Source organism: Pyrgilauda ruficollis, unplaced genomic scaffold, assembly GCF_017590135.1.
Source record: "Pyrgilauda ruficollis isolate IOZ18807 unplaced genomic scaffold, ASM1759013v1 scaffold111, whole genome shotgun sequence".
NCBI lineage: Eukaryota > Metazoa > Chordata > Aves > Passeriformes > Passeridae > Pyrgilauda > Pyrgilauda ruficollis.
Window position 1 is genome coordinate 777,568 of NW_024509322.1, and position 14,021 is coordinate 791,588.

The following is a 14,021-nucleotide window of genomic DNA, read 5'->3' on the forward strand; positions in this document are numbered from 1 at the left end:
ATCATTGCAACTAGAGGAGAAATAAATATTTACTGTACTTTGGCTGCCCTGGGCACCAACAAACCCGTCTGGTTAATTCTCCCACACATGACACAGAGGCCAGAGACAAACTGGGATGTGCCAAAGCCAGAAAACCAAAGATGAAGCAGGGAATTTTCTCCCCGTGTCCCACAGGTTTATTGGTGTGAGTTCTGATCAGGGTGATGAGGTTCCTGCCAATATGTTAACTCATATTTTTCATCTCAGAAGAGAAGACTACCGGAGCAGGTACCTGGGAAGCAGAGGGCATATTTAGGGCATCAGCTACTCTGGGTGCAGGAAAGAGCCATTCCCTCCATCTTACAAGGTTTTGCTCTCCTGTGCCTCAGGGGCTGTGCAGAGTCAGAGCTGCAAACACCTCCCCTGGCCGTGTTACAGCACTGACTGGACCTACATCACACTTCCCTTTAAATTCAATGTGATGTCTGCTCAGCAGCAACCAAACCCTGCTCTCTGGTCATTCACACTCTGGAGACCTTCGTGACAAACACCTGGAGGGGCTGGAGAGTGTCCAGGGAGGGGAATGGAGCTGGGAAGGGTCTGGAGCAGCTTAGGGAGCTGGGAAGGGGCTGAGCCTGGAGAAAAGGAGACTCAGGGGGGCCCTTGTGGCTCTGCACAAGTCCCTGCCAGGAGGGGAGAGCCGGGGGGGTCGGGCTCTTGTCTCAGGTAACAAGTGCCAAAATGAGAGGAAACGGCCTCAAGCTGTGCCAGGGGAGGTTTAGATGGGATATTAGGATTTTTTTTCATGGAAAGGGTTGTAAGACACTGAAACAGGCTGCCCAGGGCAGTGGTGGAGTCACCATCCCTGGAAGTGTTAAAAAGCACTCGGGGACAAGGTTTAATGGTGACCATGGTGGTTGACTTGGGCTTGGTGATCTTGGAAGGCTTTTCCAGCCTTAACAATTTTGTGATTCTATGAGGGTTTTTCCAACCTTAACAATTTTAAGTTGGGCTTTTAGAGGGCCCAAACTTAGAGAGCTTTTCCAGCCTTAACAATTTAGGGGGTTCAGAGAGCTTTTCCAACCTTAACAATTTAGGGGGCTTAGAGGGCTTTTCCAACCTTAACAATTTTAAGTTGGGCTTTTAGAGGGCCCAAACTTAGAGGGCTTTTCCAACCCTAACAATTTTATGATTCTATGCAGCTGCAGTACCTGGAGGGTACCTTGAGGAGACTTCAGGGAAGTAAATTTTCCTGGTCCTTATACACCACTGGGTTTTTAATGGGCAGGAGAGAAAAACTCCAGAGCTCCTGTGTGAGCCCAACAGGCAGGCACAACCCCCTCTCCTGTCTCTGTGAAATCTTTCTCAACCCCAATCCACTCCCAGCTCTGGTACAGCAACTTATTCTTCAAATTGGTAACAAGTGCTTGCTCTGATACATCGAATTAAAAATGGATAGCGTATTATGGTTTGTCAAGTAAGAACCCAAAACGCGCCATAAATATTTAACAGCACCATCTCTGCTGCTCTCCCCCCCTCCCCAAGCCTTGCTTTCTGACAAGGGGGCTTAGAGGGCTTTTCCAACCTTAACAATTTTAAGTTGGGCTTTTAGAGGGCCCAAACTTAGAGGGCTTTTCCAACCCTAACAATTTTATGATTCTATGCAGCTGCAGTACCTGGAGGGTACCTTGAGGAGACTTCAGGGAAGTAAATTTTCCTGGTCCTTATACACCACTGGGTTTTTAATGGGCAGGAGAGAAAAACTCCAGAGCTCCTGTGTGAGCCCAACAGGCAGGCACAACCCCCTCTCCTGTCTCTGTGAAATCTTTCTCAACCCCAATCCACTCCCAGCTCTGGTACAGCAACTTATTCTTCAAATTGGTAACAAGTGCTTGCTCTGATACATCGAATTAAAAATGGATAGCGTATTATGGTTTGTCAAGTAAGAACCCAAAACACGCCATAAATATTTAACAGCACCATCTCTGCTGCTCTCCCCCCCTCCCCAAGCCTTGCTTTCTGACACTGTTTGTCAAAGCAGCAGGAACGTGGAAATAAGATTTGCCTTTCCTTGTGAATTGCTGAGCCGCGGTAATTATCTGCTTTTGGCACTTCTGACGGCTCAGTGGTGGGGACAGAGCCACTCAGCCTTGCTCAGGGGTGGATCAGCCTGCTGCAAGGACATTTTCTGCAGGGATTTGTGGGTCTGCTCCACTGGGGCAGCTCCTGAGCAGCCCTGGGTGGCAGCTAAACCCCAGGAAAACGGGGTGTGAGGCAGGGGAGGTGCTCACATCATGGGTAACATGGTCTTGAGGGACTCACCTGGGTTCAGTGAATATCCTACCAGAACCATAAGCTTTATTTTTCCATATTGGAGGGTTCAACTCCATGTTAACCATCTGGGGTGGGCTACTGGTGGGACTGGCAGCATGGATGAGGGTTGGAGGTGCGTATGAGGAGCCAAAATTCCACAAAAAAATGAGCAATAGGAAGATAAGGGGCCCCTGTGCTGAGGGTACAATTCAGTTTTGACTCAATTCTGTGGCAAATTGCTCCTAATTTGATGGTCTGCCTGCAGAAAAAGTGGTGCCCACACCCTGAATCACCTCAGGAGGGACCCACCATTGTGGGCACCACCCCAGCCCCTGGTCACCTCCACACTTTAACATCCTCCTGAGGGACATGCCCATGAAAAACTGGTACCAAAGGAACTGAACATACGAGTTGTGGACGCTGCAGTTGTAGAAGACAAAGCTGGTGCTGGCAAAGGTCATCCCCGTTTCCTTGGACTTGAGCTGCAGCTGGACAATGTGATGGTCACCTGGGGGAAAAATAGGCACATCAGGGTGTGACTGCTTTGTTAGCCCTGCTGGCCAGGCCACCAGCCTGAACCTGGAGCTGTCCCACGGCCCCTTGGCTGGGCTGTCCTCAGTAGATGTAAAAAGTGTGATAAAACCCTTCTAGAGCCCAGTTCTCCCACAGGTACAGTATGTCTTTGCCACTGGAAATTATTGTGCCTGGGAGAAGAGTCTGGACTGGAGGGTGACAGCAGATCTAATTTCAAAAATGTGGTGACTGAATTCATCAAGTAGGAAAACCAAGCTCAAAGAATGAGTGCAGATGTCTAGAAGGCCATTAAAATACAATTTTTTCCTTAAAGTTGGTCCATACTGCTGGCTCACTCAATGTTCCCAGAAAAAAAGGGCATGTGGACATTCTTTCCATGTTCACTCACCCCCAGCTCCATTCCCCTCAGCCTGTGGCTGCAAAGAACCCATCCCAGTGCGAGAGATGTGAAATCCACTGCACTTCCAGAAGGATCCACCCATTTCTGTAGCTTTCCCTTTTCAGCTCCTCCACACCATTTCCCCATCCCTTTTCCCACTGCTCCCAAGCTGGGCAGTCAGCTGCTGCTTCTTCCCACAATTCAGAGAGGGCAATCAGTGGGTGCAGTAATTTGGTGGCTTAATTCAAGATTTACCTGGTGGTCCTTTCCCTGCTATTTATAACAGGGCACAGAGTGATAGGACAAAGGGGAATGGCTTCAAACTGAAAGAGGACAGATTTAGATGGGATATTAAAAAGAATTATTCTTCTCTGTGAGGGTGGTGAGGCCCTGGCACAGGGTGTCCAGAGAAGCTGTGGTGCCCCTGGAAGTGTCCAAGGCCAGGCTGGACAGGGATTGGAGCAAGCTGGGATAGTGGAAAGTGTCCCTGCCCACGGCAGGGGGTTGGAATGAGATGATCTTTCAGGCCCTTCCAACCCAAACCAATCTATAATTGTACCATTTTCCTCCCCACCTGAAAGATTCATTAATCTGTGAGGCCAGAGCAAACTTGACAAGGGGTCACAACGAGCACCTCGTGCTCACTCACCCACCTTGGGGCACACACACCCCACACACTTCACTGAACACATCTTGCTGCCAGTGCTTGGCCCTGCTCTGCCATATTTAATGACTTTGCCAGCATCCTGCAGGTATTTTAAACCAGGATATGAGGATTGGATGGCCCCAGATGGGATAGTCACACATCCTTTGGTTCAAATCCAGCCTCTGGCAGGGAGAACTTGGTTTTTGCAGAGGTGCAGAGCATCTGCTCTGAAGCTGACACAAGCTGCAGGTGCCCTGAAAGCAGATAAATCTCTCCCTCTTGTCCTGTCTCCACCTTTCACTGCTATATTTGTTTGCTGGTTAATGATAGCCTGGCCTGGGACAGATGTCCATACCAAGGAAAGAATCTCTGGTGCCTGTCTTGGTAAGCAAACATGACTGATAATTCAGTGGGACTTGAAAGTGGTGACAACCTCCTGGGAGCTTGTTTTGGGACTGCAGTGGAGAGCACAGCAGCTGTGTGCAGCTCAGGGAGACCAGAGGTGATGGTGACAGCTCATGTCACCTCATTTTCTGCGGTCTGAGGATCCCCAGAGGCAAATTTTATAGTAAATTTTCACAGGAAGCCAAGGACAAAAATTGGCAGCATCCTCTCTGTGTCTCATGGCGGTGATAGCAGTGTCAAGGTTTTTGTAGTAAGTCCCTGTAAAGAGCCACAGGAATTTTTGAAATTACCCAGAAAGTTTGTTAGAAAAGGGAAAGAAAAAAGTGCAGGAAGTTGTGGACAGGAGAAGCACCCTTGGAGACAAGGTATTTTTCTGTACTGGACCATTTTGGGAGAAAGAGCCAGAAGGAAACCTGGAACAGCAGAAGGCAGAAAAGTCCAGGAACTGAGACAAGGAGCTGAGCACACAGACTTAAATCTGGGAGGAGCAAGGTGAAATTACAGACAGGATTGTCCAGGAATTTTTGTCTGTTACATGGGATGGGATGTGTTGAGAGCCTGTACCCCTGGTGTGTAACTCCAGCCTGGCCAAAAGGAGAGGGAATATCCCACATCCATGTCTTGTCTTTGCTGGATTCGTGCAACTGCCACTCGGTGGCAGCCTGCAAACACCTCGTGTCACACAGAGGAGCACCTGCTGGGGTTGCAGCTCAAGGCTTGGATTCCTGAAACAGTCTCACATTCGCGCAGCTCGGGGCACGATGTGCTGCTCTGCAGCTCCAGAGTCCCTCCTGCTCCCAGAGCTTTCCTTGCCCTCTCCTCAGGCTCTCAGGAGCCAAATCCTGCTTTCTGAGGTTGCAGGATGATGCCTCAGGTTTTAACTTTTATATTTTTCACATTCTGTGCTGCTTTAGTGTGCATTTATGAGCTTCATATTACAGGATGGTGAGCTCTGTGCACAGAGCAGGGAGACAAAACAATTCCTGCTCCAGCTGGGCACCAAGGACAAATGATCCAAATCTCAGCCCAGGAGCACAAACCCCGTGGGCTGCAGAGAGAAGAACAAGCAGGATGGGAGTGCAGGGGCTGAGCTGGAATTGGACACTGAACTGCAATGTGCACATGGAGCAGAGCTGATCCCAGGGAGAGACCCCGGGAGCGCTCGTGCATTTTGGGACCATTTGGGTTCATCTTGGGGGCAGCCCTGGCTGGGCTCTTGTGCTGCCCCAGGTGCATACATGCAGGAGATCCTTTCAATCCATCCCTGCTTTATTCTTTAACTTTGTCCAGCCTCTGTTCTAGGTCAGATTCTCAAGGCATCAAGGACAGACGCAGGGTTGGGGTGAGGATGGGAGTGAGAGGCGCGGCTGGAGGAGCTGGGGGCTACTCACCATTCTCTGTGATGATCTGGGGCACCTCCTTGGCAGCTGGAGAGATGCACTGGATCTGGCTGCCTACCACCAACCCATCCATCTCTGAGAGGTCCTCGAAAGTGCAGTTGACTCCTGCTGACAGCTCGGGGACGTTGTAGGTCTCCAAGACCAGCTGCAGGCAAAGACGGAGGGAGAGAAGGAGAGGCAGGAAAAGAGAGAAGAGAGAACACTCAGCCAAACAACAGAGCTGGGCCAGCGGGAGAGAATTACCCTGGAGAGGTCAGACAAAGAGCCTCTTGCTAGAGAGAGCATCCTCCTTCAGCAGAAAGCAGCGACTCGGGAGAGGGATGAGTGAGGAGGGGAGAGATGCTGATGCTGGCACAGGTGGCGGGTGGCTGTGCAGGGACACCTGCACGGCAGTGTCCCAGTGCTGGCTGGGAGGTGCAGGGGAGGGAGTGCTCGCTGTCTGTCATGCAGGTGTCAGGTTAGGCAGGGAGTCTTTGGAGCCAGCCGTGGGTCCCAGGGCCCCACGGTTTCTGAGGAAGGTGACTGCTACTCACAAGAGGCACTCTGCAGACTCCAGAGAAACTGGAGCGCTCCAGTCTAACCCTCTACGGGCTGCTCTGCCAGCACCAGCAGGGGAGAGCACTCTGTCCCCAAGTTCCTGTGTGAGGAGAGTCTAGTTACAGCCTTCAGTCCACCACAAAAAATCCCCTGTCTCTACAGGCACAGAAACCTCTCCTGCCCATCCCACCGAAGAGCCAGTTGGCTCCTTGTGCTGTCCTGGAGTTCCACGTGGGAAAAAAAGCCATGAAGGAGGATTTGCCCTTGTTTTTAGAGTTCACTACACCCTCTGGCATGGCTCATGGGAAAACAAATCTCAGGGCTGGTTTGCACCATGTCCATGCTTTGGAAGAGCACAGTCATGCTGTCAGCTTCCCAAACAAAGGTCCTGTCCCACAGCTCTCCATCACTGAGGGTCCTGCTCAACTCACCAGGTCATGCCTGAACACAGAGGGGCACCCCAGGGGACCCCTAGCACCTGGTGATTGGTGTAAATTTAGTGGTTTTGTGACAGAGCACTGGAGCCAACCACTCAGCACAGGCTCAAATGCAGATGTCCTCCACACTTGCCTCCTCCCTGAGCTGGCTGAGGCCCCCTCTGAGGTGACAGCCACTGAAAGGAGACATAGATGCATGCTGAGGTGTTGTTTGTACCAGCACAAAGAGCAGGGGTCAGTCCAGGTGGCAAAGCAGGACACGACGAGAAGGTGACATAGCCCACAGTGCCCCCACACACTGTGTTTTCCTCACTTAGGGAAAGGCTGGAGCTGTTTCTCCACACTGAGGACCATCAGGGAGGAAGGCTGAGCAAACAGGCCTTAGCCCTGGATGCCATTAAGCCTTTGTGAGAGTAGGATCATTCTGGGGCCATGGGAATGGCAGTGGGAAAGGTGATTTTTTTTTTTTTTTTTTGTCTCGGATGGGGAATGGGAAAAAGGTTTGGTTATTTGGATGGATTTAATACTGAGGCTGAATTTATTCCCCCTACTAGCAGCGGAGAAGTGGAATCTGTCCTCCTTAACCAATCTCCCTCTGGGCATGGGTGGAGGAGGAAGCTGTGCCATGCAGAAGATGACACTGGTGGGCAGAGCAGTGCTTGGCCACAAGCTCCATGAGCCCGTGCACACCCCAAGCAGACAAGAAGTCCTACATCCCACACTCCTGGGACAGCATGGGAAGCATGGAGCCTTCCCACAGCAAGCAGCTCTTCTCAGAGAGCCCAGAGCAGTAGCCCCGGGCTGAAACAGGCTCAGGTAAGATTTTCCAAAGCCCTGTTAGTGCCCAAAATTTAAAAGCATGGCTGACCACACCTGCTCTGCCTCCATGGGCAAGAACTCACTGTCACTGACACTTTGCTAGAACTCAAGATCCTAACATTCTAGATTTGATATTAGCCAAGGACACCATCAACTCTCTATTCCCCTCCTGGTTTGCCTCTGGTGGTGGGATAAGCTGAGACACCAGTTTAGCTGGGACTGGGCTGAAACTTCCATCAAAAGGCCCATGCAGATTGTTGGGCAACAGATGATGGCAACTTCTGATCCCAGCAGCTCTGGGTTGACTCACCCTGGGAGTAACCCAGAGGAAAAGGTCTCTTATTCTATTATCATTTTCAGTCTCCCCGAGCCAGCCAGTCCCCCAGGATTTATTCCAACATGAAAGAATTCAACAGCTACTGAGAGAATATGGAAAAGAACTCCTTGAACTCCCAGAAGAAGAAAGAACTTAAGATGTCTCAGATCAGTTTGTGTTTGAAGCCTGGGGAAAGTAAAGTCACAGCAAAGTTAAGAGGCTGAAACAAAGCAGCAATGATTGGACATGCAGGCTTTGAAAGGCTGATTTCTTTATCCCTGGAGAAATCCAAACCTGTGACCTGGAAGGTGTCTGTCTGGCAGCTGCCTAAATTCCATTTAGGCCTTTCAGGGTGTGGGGCTAATGGCCAACTTGTCTAGAGATGGAGATTTTAGGGCCTGGGTTACCAACTTAATTGCAGCCCAGATTAGCAAGGTCAAAAAGACAGAGCACTGGTAGCCTGAGAGAAATGGGTTCTTGTCTCCTTCTTGGAGCATGTTGGGATCTCACCACATCTGGTACTGCTGCCATGAGTCAGGAGAGAAACCACAAACTGGTCAGATCTTCAGCAGAGATTTCCTGCCTCAAGCCCAGGAATGATCAGGATCATCTGCTGCTCTGCCAGCATTCACTGTGTGGTTTCCTTGGCTGCTGCCTGAGTAGCTCTAGGCCAGAAAGGTTAAACCTTGTGCTGTGGAAGGTCACTGGAGACAGCAGGAGCCCTGGAAACTTTGGGTTCCTCTGCACAGCATCCTGCCTTTCTGCTCTGCATGCCTAGTGCTGGAGCAGGATAGACTTCCTGGGGGCTTAGAAGGAGACATTTCCATCCAAAATGATAGGAACTTGGAGCTCACTGAAATAATTCATATCATCCTTCACTTGGCTTTCTTCTAGAATGCAATTTCTAACGACAAAAATGTCCCTTGCCTAAAGCTATTAATTAATTCACTCTCCCAGGGCAGCACACAATGCTTGCAGGACACAGAGTCCCTTCAGACCTGCCCTCACTGACAAGAAAGACTCTTCCTAGTCCACTTCAACACATCTAAACAGAGAATAACCAATGCCAAAACATCAGAGAATAACCAATGCCAAAACATCCTCCTGTGGCAAATCTTTCCCTGCGCCAGAAGAGCTGCTGGGGAAGTCCACAGAGTCTGGAGAACCTCTTGCTGCTGAATCCCTGGATCTGCCACGCTGCACGGGCAGGTGAAACCCGAAGAGAGGGGCAGGGATTGTCATTCCTCACCAGAACGTTGTACTGGGAGACGGAGATGTTGTTGGGGTGCACGGTGAGGCGGACGCACTGCTTCATCTCCGAGGCGAATCTGCGCGGCTCGCTGGAGCGCTCGCACCGCTCCTTCCTCGTGCAGCTGGGGAAACAGGAACAGACAGGGACAGGGTCAGCACAGAGCCAGGCTGGCAGCGTGGGGACAGCTCTGGGGTGTGGGAGCAGCAGCTGGTGTGGATAGAAAGTCGGCTCTGTGCTCTTTGGGACGGCACAAGTCCCAAAAGTGGGAAACGGCGCTCGCGCCCTGGCGCACTCCAGCTCTTGGGATCATGGAGAATATCCTAAGCTGCAGGGGACCCACAAGGATCATCATGCCCAACTCCTGGCCCTGCACAGGACATTCCCAAGAGCCCCACCACGTGCCTGAGAGCATTAACTCTGCTGCTGGCAGCTGTGGGAATGCTCAAGAAGGCTGAGGAGTCGCAAGGAACCTGTAAGCGGAGGGAGGGTGATGGGTGAAAGCTCCATCCCAGCTGCAGGAATTCTCTGTCTTCCCACCTTTCCTGGGCCAGACCCCCAGCCCTTCAAACTCTGCTGTCCAAGGGCTGTGGGGCACCTCATGCACGGCTGTCCTTGCAGAGAAGCAGTGCACAGCCCATGTTTTTTGGCCCTCCTGAGAATGCTGCACACTTTTGGTGCATCCAGGCTGCTGGTACCTCACCTCTGGGATGGGACCACCCCTCCAAGCAGTTGTCCCTGCAGATTAAGGAGTTTTTTGAATCTGCCTTTGTGCTGATAGACCAAGAAACTTTAATAGACCAAAAAATGCTTATAGTGTTTTGTAATTAAGAAACAGTTGATTGTGATCAAGTGAATTATAACATCTGTGTTGTCTCCACCCTTCTCATGAGACTGAAAATAGAATAAAAGTAGTTTTTAAAACGCCTCTCAGTTGCCCCTTCTCTAGGTCAGAAAAGAGTATAATTCTACATGCCTTGAAAATGGCTGACTAGAAGTGCTGAGAGTTGAATCTTAAAAATTCAGGTGTTCCAAGTAAGTGACAGCCCAGTGAAATGTGTGTGTGCACACACCTGGGCTGCACAAATGGCTGAATTTCACACCACCCACTAATTGTTGATGTTTTCAGTGCTGTCATTACTCCTCATCTCACCTGTGTGGTGCAAACACAATCCAGAAAAGTGGATTGGTGGCTGTTTGCCCCGTTTCCACCCAGGTTTGCACTTGTTTAACATAAACCACGTCTGTATTTCACTCCACATCCGCTGCCAAGGCCATTGCTGCAAGGAAGGTGTCTGCCTGGAAATCCACAGGGTTAATCCAAAAGGACAGCTCCAGCTGCATGCCAATTACCTCCTGCCATTAAGTTAATGTTATGGACTTGCACAAGGTGTCTTCAATGGATTTTGTTATTAGCAGTGCTATTACCCTCCATTAAAACCAGCTATAAAGACTTAAGTGCGGATGTTAAATTATTCACCCACTCCCAGACTTCAGAGTCTCACTTGTGAGAGAATCTGGGGGCTGCTGGAGCTCCAGGATCACCCCTCAGCATCCCTACTCTTTGGAGCAGCGACTGCACCCTTGTGCATGGGGATTTGCAGATGAGGATCCATGGAAATGCATGCCAAAACCTGGGGGCTGCTGGAGCTCCAGGATCCCTACTGGATGCTGGAGCTCAGCATCCCTACTCTTTGGAGCAGAGACTGCACCCTTGTGCATGGGGATTTGCAGATGAGGATCCATGGAAACGCATGCCAAAAAACTATATAAATGGTTAATCCAAATGTTACAAAGCTTGGGGCGGCATAAAACTTCAGGGCTTGGCTTCTCTCTCGTGACTGACAAGATAAAATGAACACCCCAACTCCAAACTCCAATTTCTCCATCCTTCTGGCAGAGGAAAGTTTTGTATTTGCAGAGGCAGGATCCACAAAGGGATATTTTGGCCGTTCTCAGCACACTTTGCAGGTTTGAGAGAGCAAAAGGAGCACTGCAGCTCCTGCTCTCTGCTCCCCAGGAGCCCTCATCCCATTAAATCTCCTCTGGCACTGCCACATGCTGGATCAGGAATTTTAAATGGGCATTCTCCAGAGGGTTGAACCAATAGCCCATTAAATACCCCCAAAACTCTAAGTCCCCCATGGTGGCACAAAAGCCAAAAGGCAAAATGCTGACCTGAGATTTTTCCAAGCACTTCCATAAAACTAAGAGACACAGCAATCCCATTAAAGCTCCACAGGCAGTGGGAGCTCCTCTCCTGGGAATAGCTTGGAAGGGAAACCTTTTGGGGCTCAGAATCAAAACACAAGTGCCCAAATTCTGCAAGACATTCTGTTGTCTCCCATTTATTTCCTTTAGCTGCAGCACAGCAGAAATACTTAGATTTTCTAAAATCAAACAGGCAGATATCCAGGCTCAGTTTCAAATATATGGATATGGATTAAGCATCCAGAATGTGGTTTGTGGTTTGTATTCCCAATCCCACCACTGAACAGGAATATAATAATCCACATTTTACCTTGCTGTTTACAGGTCACACACACATTTAAAAAATGAAACTTTTCAGACCAAACTCCTGCTGCATATTAGACTGACGTGCCTTGCGGCCTTGATATCTGCCATAAGGTGAAAATAACATCATCCAAATCATGAATTTATGAAAAACCAAACCAAACTAAGCCTGGGTTTAATATAATGTTAAGGCTGCTGTGTCAGGGTCTCAGGAATTAGGGACTGCCAGACTGAAAGCAGCTTCTGTACTTCCAAATCTGCTCCCTGCACTCACACACTGCAAGCCAGATTTTAATTACAGGATCACAGGTTATTATTCCTTTTTTCCATGGTGACCTCAATTCTGCCGCTTCCTAACTTTTGACTTTCACTGTCTGACTTTTTGAATGCAATCCTTCAGTTGGAAAAGCTCTGAATACCTGTGCCTGGTGCTGGAGTCTGCTGGTGGGGGAGTTCTGCTGAGTTGGGCTCTGGGTCAGGGTTCAGGCTCTGGGGCCAACACCCCAGGTGAGTGACCACAGCTGCCTCAGGAATCAAATCTGAAGGGATGGAGCCAGCTGCCAGTGGGCTGGGCAGGTTTGTGCACGCAGAAAGGAGTGATGGTGGCTCTTCTCCAGAGCATTTTCACCATCTCCTCTCCCATGACCTCCTGATCTCTCCTAAGCTGGAGCACCCTGTGGGTTCACACAGCACCCAAGGTGTCTGCCCTGCACCTGCAGCTGAGGTTCTCCACGTGGTGGGTTTTGCTGTGATGGATTGCCCTGAAGGAAAGGAGATTTAGGTTGGATGTTACAAAAATATTCTGTACTCAGAGGGTGATGAGGCCCTGAAACAGGTTGATCAGAAAAGCTGTGGCTGCCCCTGCATGCCTGGAAGTGTCCAGGGTTTCACTTGGAGGCTTAGAGCAACCTGGGATAGTCCCTGCCCATGGCAGGGGGTGGAACTGGATGATCCTTAATGTCCCTTCCACCCCAAATCCTTCTGTGATCCTACAGTCCAGGTGAGCAGAAAAAAATACCTGACACAAAGAAACCTCCTCCCTCCAGCCCTTCCTCTGCACCGCCAAAAACGTTCTGCCCTCCCCAAAGAGAGGAAGAAGCAGCAGAGAAAATTATTCCAACACATGCAGAGGAAAGTCTTTCCCTCTATCAGCAGCCTCAGATCCCTGGGTGGTGAAGGCTGAGACACTGGAACAAAAGTGACAAAGGATCTGGTCATAGAAGGATCTGCCCAGAGGGGACGTGGCAGCCCCAGAAGTTCAGCAAACTGTAAATAAAGGCAGATGGACTGTTGATAAATAAGCACTTCCAGGCCCTGCCTATAAAAGTGGTCACCTGGAAGGCAGCTGGGCTGAGGGAGGGATAATGAAATATCCCAACCTCAACTCATCACTTCTGTTGACCCTGGTGACAGTCACTGCCCACCCTGGGAGCTCCTGTGCCTCTCACCTGGTGTGTTTATTATTGTTTACACAGAAAAAAACCCCAAAAAAACCCCCAACCTTTTACTGCCAAATTTTCTTTAATAAAATACCTGTAGCCCCAACATTCTGAGGGTGTCCATACACCAAGATCCCTTTCCACTGCCACATTCCCTAATTCCCTGCTGTAACTGGGGGATGTGTAGCTCCCTCCCAGTGGCATCACATTCCACTTCAGGCCCCTGAGCTTGTTTTGGTCGTGGTGCAGACACCACACATCTCTGGGTGCCCTCACCAGCAGCTGCTCTTTCATCATCAGCTGTGTCTTTAACAATTCCAAGTGTCCTGCTTTGTCCAAAACCATTAGCACAAACACTGAGGAGCTGCTCCTACCACTGAACCATGAGGAATGGTATTTCCTCCTCATCTCCCATTAAGAATAAATACCACTGGTGCTCACCCTCTGCTCGCCAGCCACCAACCAATTATTTTAATCATGTTAAATTAATACTTTCCTCTTCTCTCGTGTCTCTCCCCCAAGAATCTCAGAGGGCTTTGCCTGCAGCTAATTAAACTTCAGGATAGCTCCATGAGGTTGGAATTAGCAGGCAGAGACAGGAAAGTGAGGCACAGACTGAGAGCAGGGCAAAGCCTGAGGTGGAGGTCCTGGTTTAGGACACCAGAAATCATAATTAAATCCCTAAATCGGGCACCTAAAGCTGGGACAGCACCTTGCAAACCCAGGCTGCAGAGGGGCAAGGCTGTTCCACCTCTGGAGGGGTGGGAAGAGCTTCTTCTGCCTTGGTCAAACCAAGCCCAGACTCTCAGTGAAGACACATCTCCATCATCATCATCATCCATCATCCCCAAACCACCACTCTACACACATAAACCCGCCCCAGCCCCCCAAAAAATGACCTTTATTTTTCACCTGACTGAGCCTTGCTTGCTCATAACCATAACTGTTGGAAAAGGAGAAGATTTGGATTCTGTTTTATTTTCTTCCCCAAAATTTCCCAAGAAGCAGACTAAAATATCCAACTTTTTGAACGTGAGACCCAAAAAAAGTCAGT

The 14,021-nt window shown here is 49.8% G+C and overlaps 1 protein-coding gene across 1 annotated transcript in view; it reads right to left on the reverse strand.

Annotated features, from left to right (window-relative positions):
• PLXNA4 (plexin A4) overlaps positions 1 to 14,021 on the reverse strand; it is a 443,098-nt gene that overhangs the window by 107,438 nt on the left and 321,639 nt on the right. Inside the window, exons 6-8 of the mRNA XM_041477472.1 lie at positions 9,015 to 9,138; positions 5,648 to 5,801; positions 2,701 to 2,800 (exon numbers count right to left, since the gene is read on the reverse strand). Of these exons, the coding sequence (XP_041333406.1) occupies positions 2,701 to 2,800; positions 5,648 to 5,801; positions 9,015 to 9,138 (378 nt within the window). The remainder of the gene's footprint in view (positions 1 to 2,700; positions 2,801 to 5,647; positions 5,802 to 9,014; positions 9,139 to 14,021) is intronic.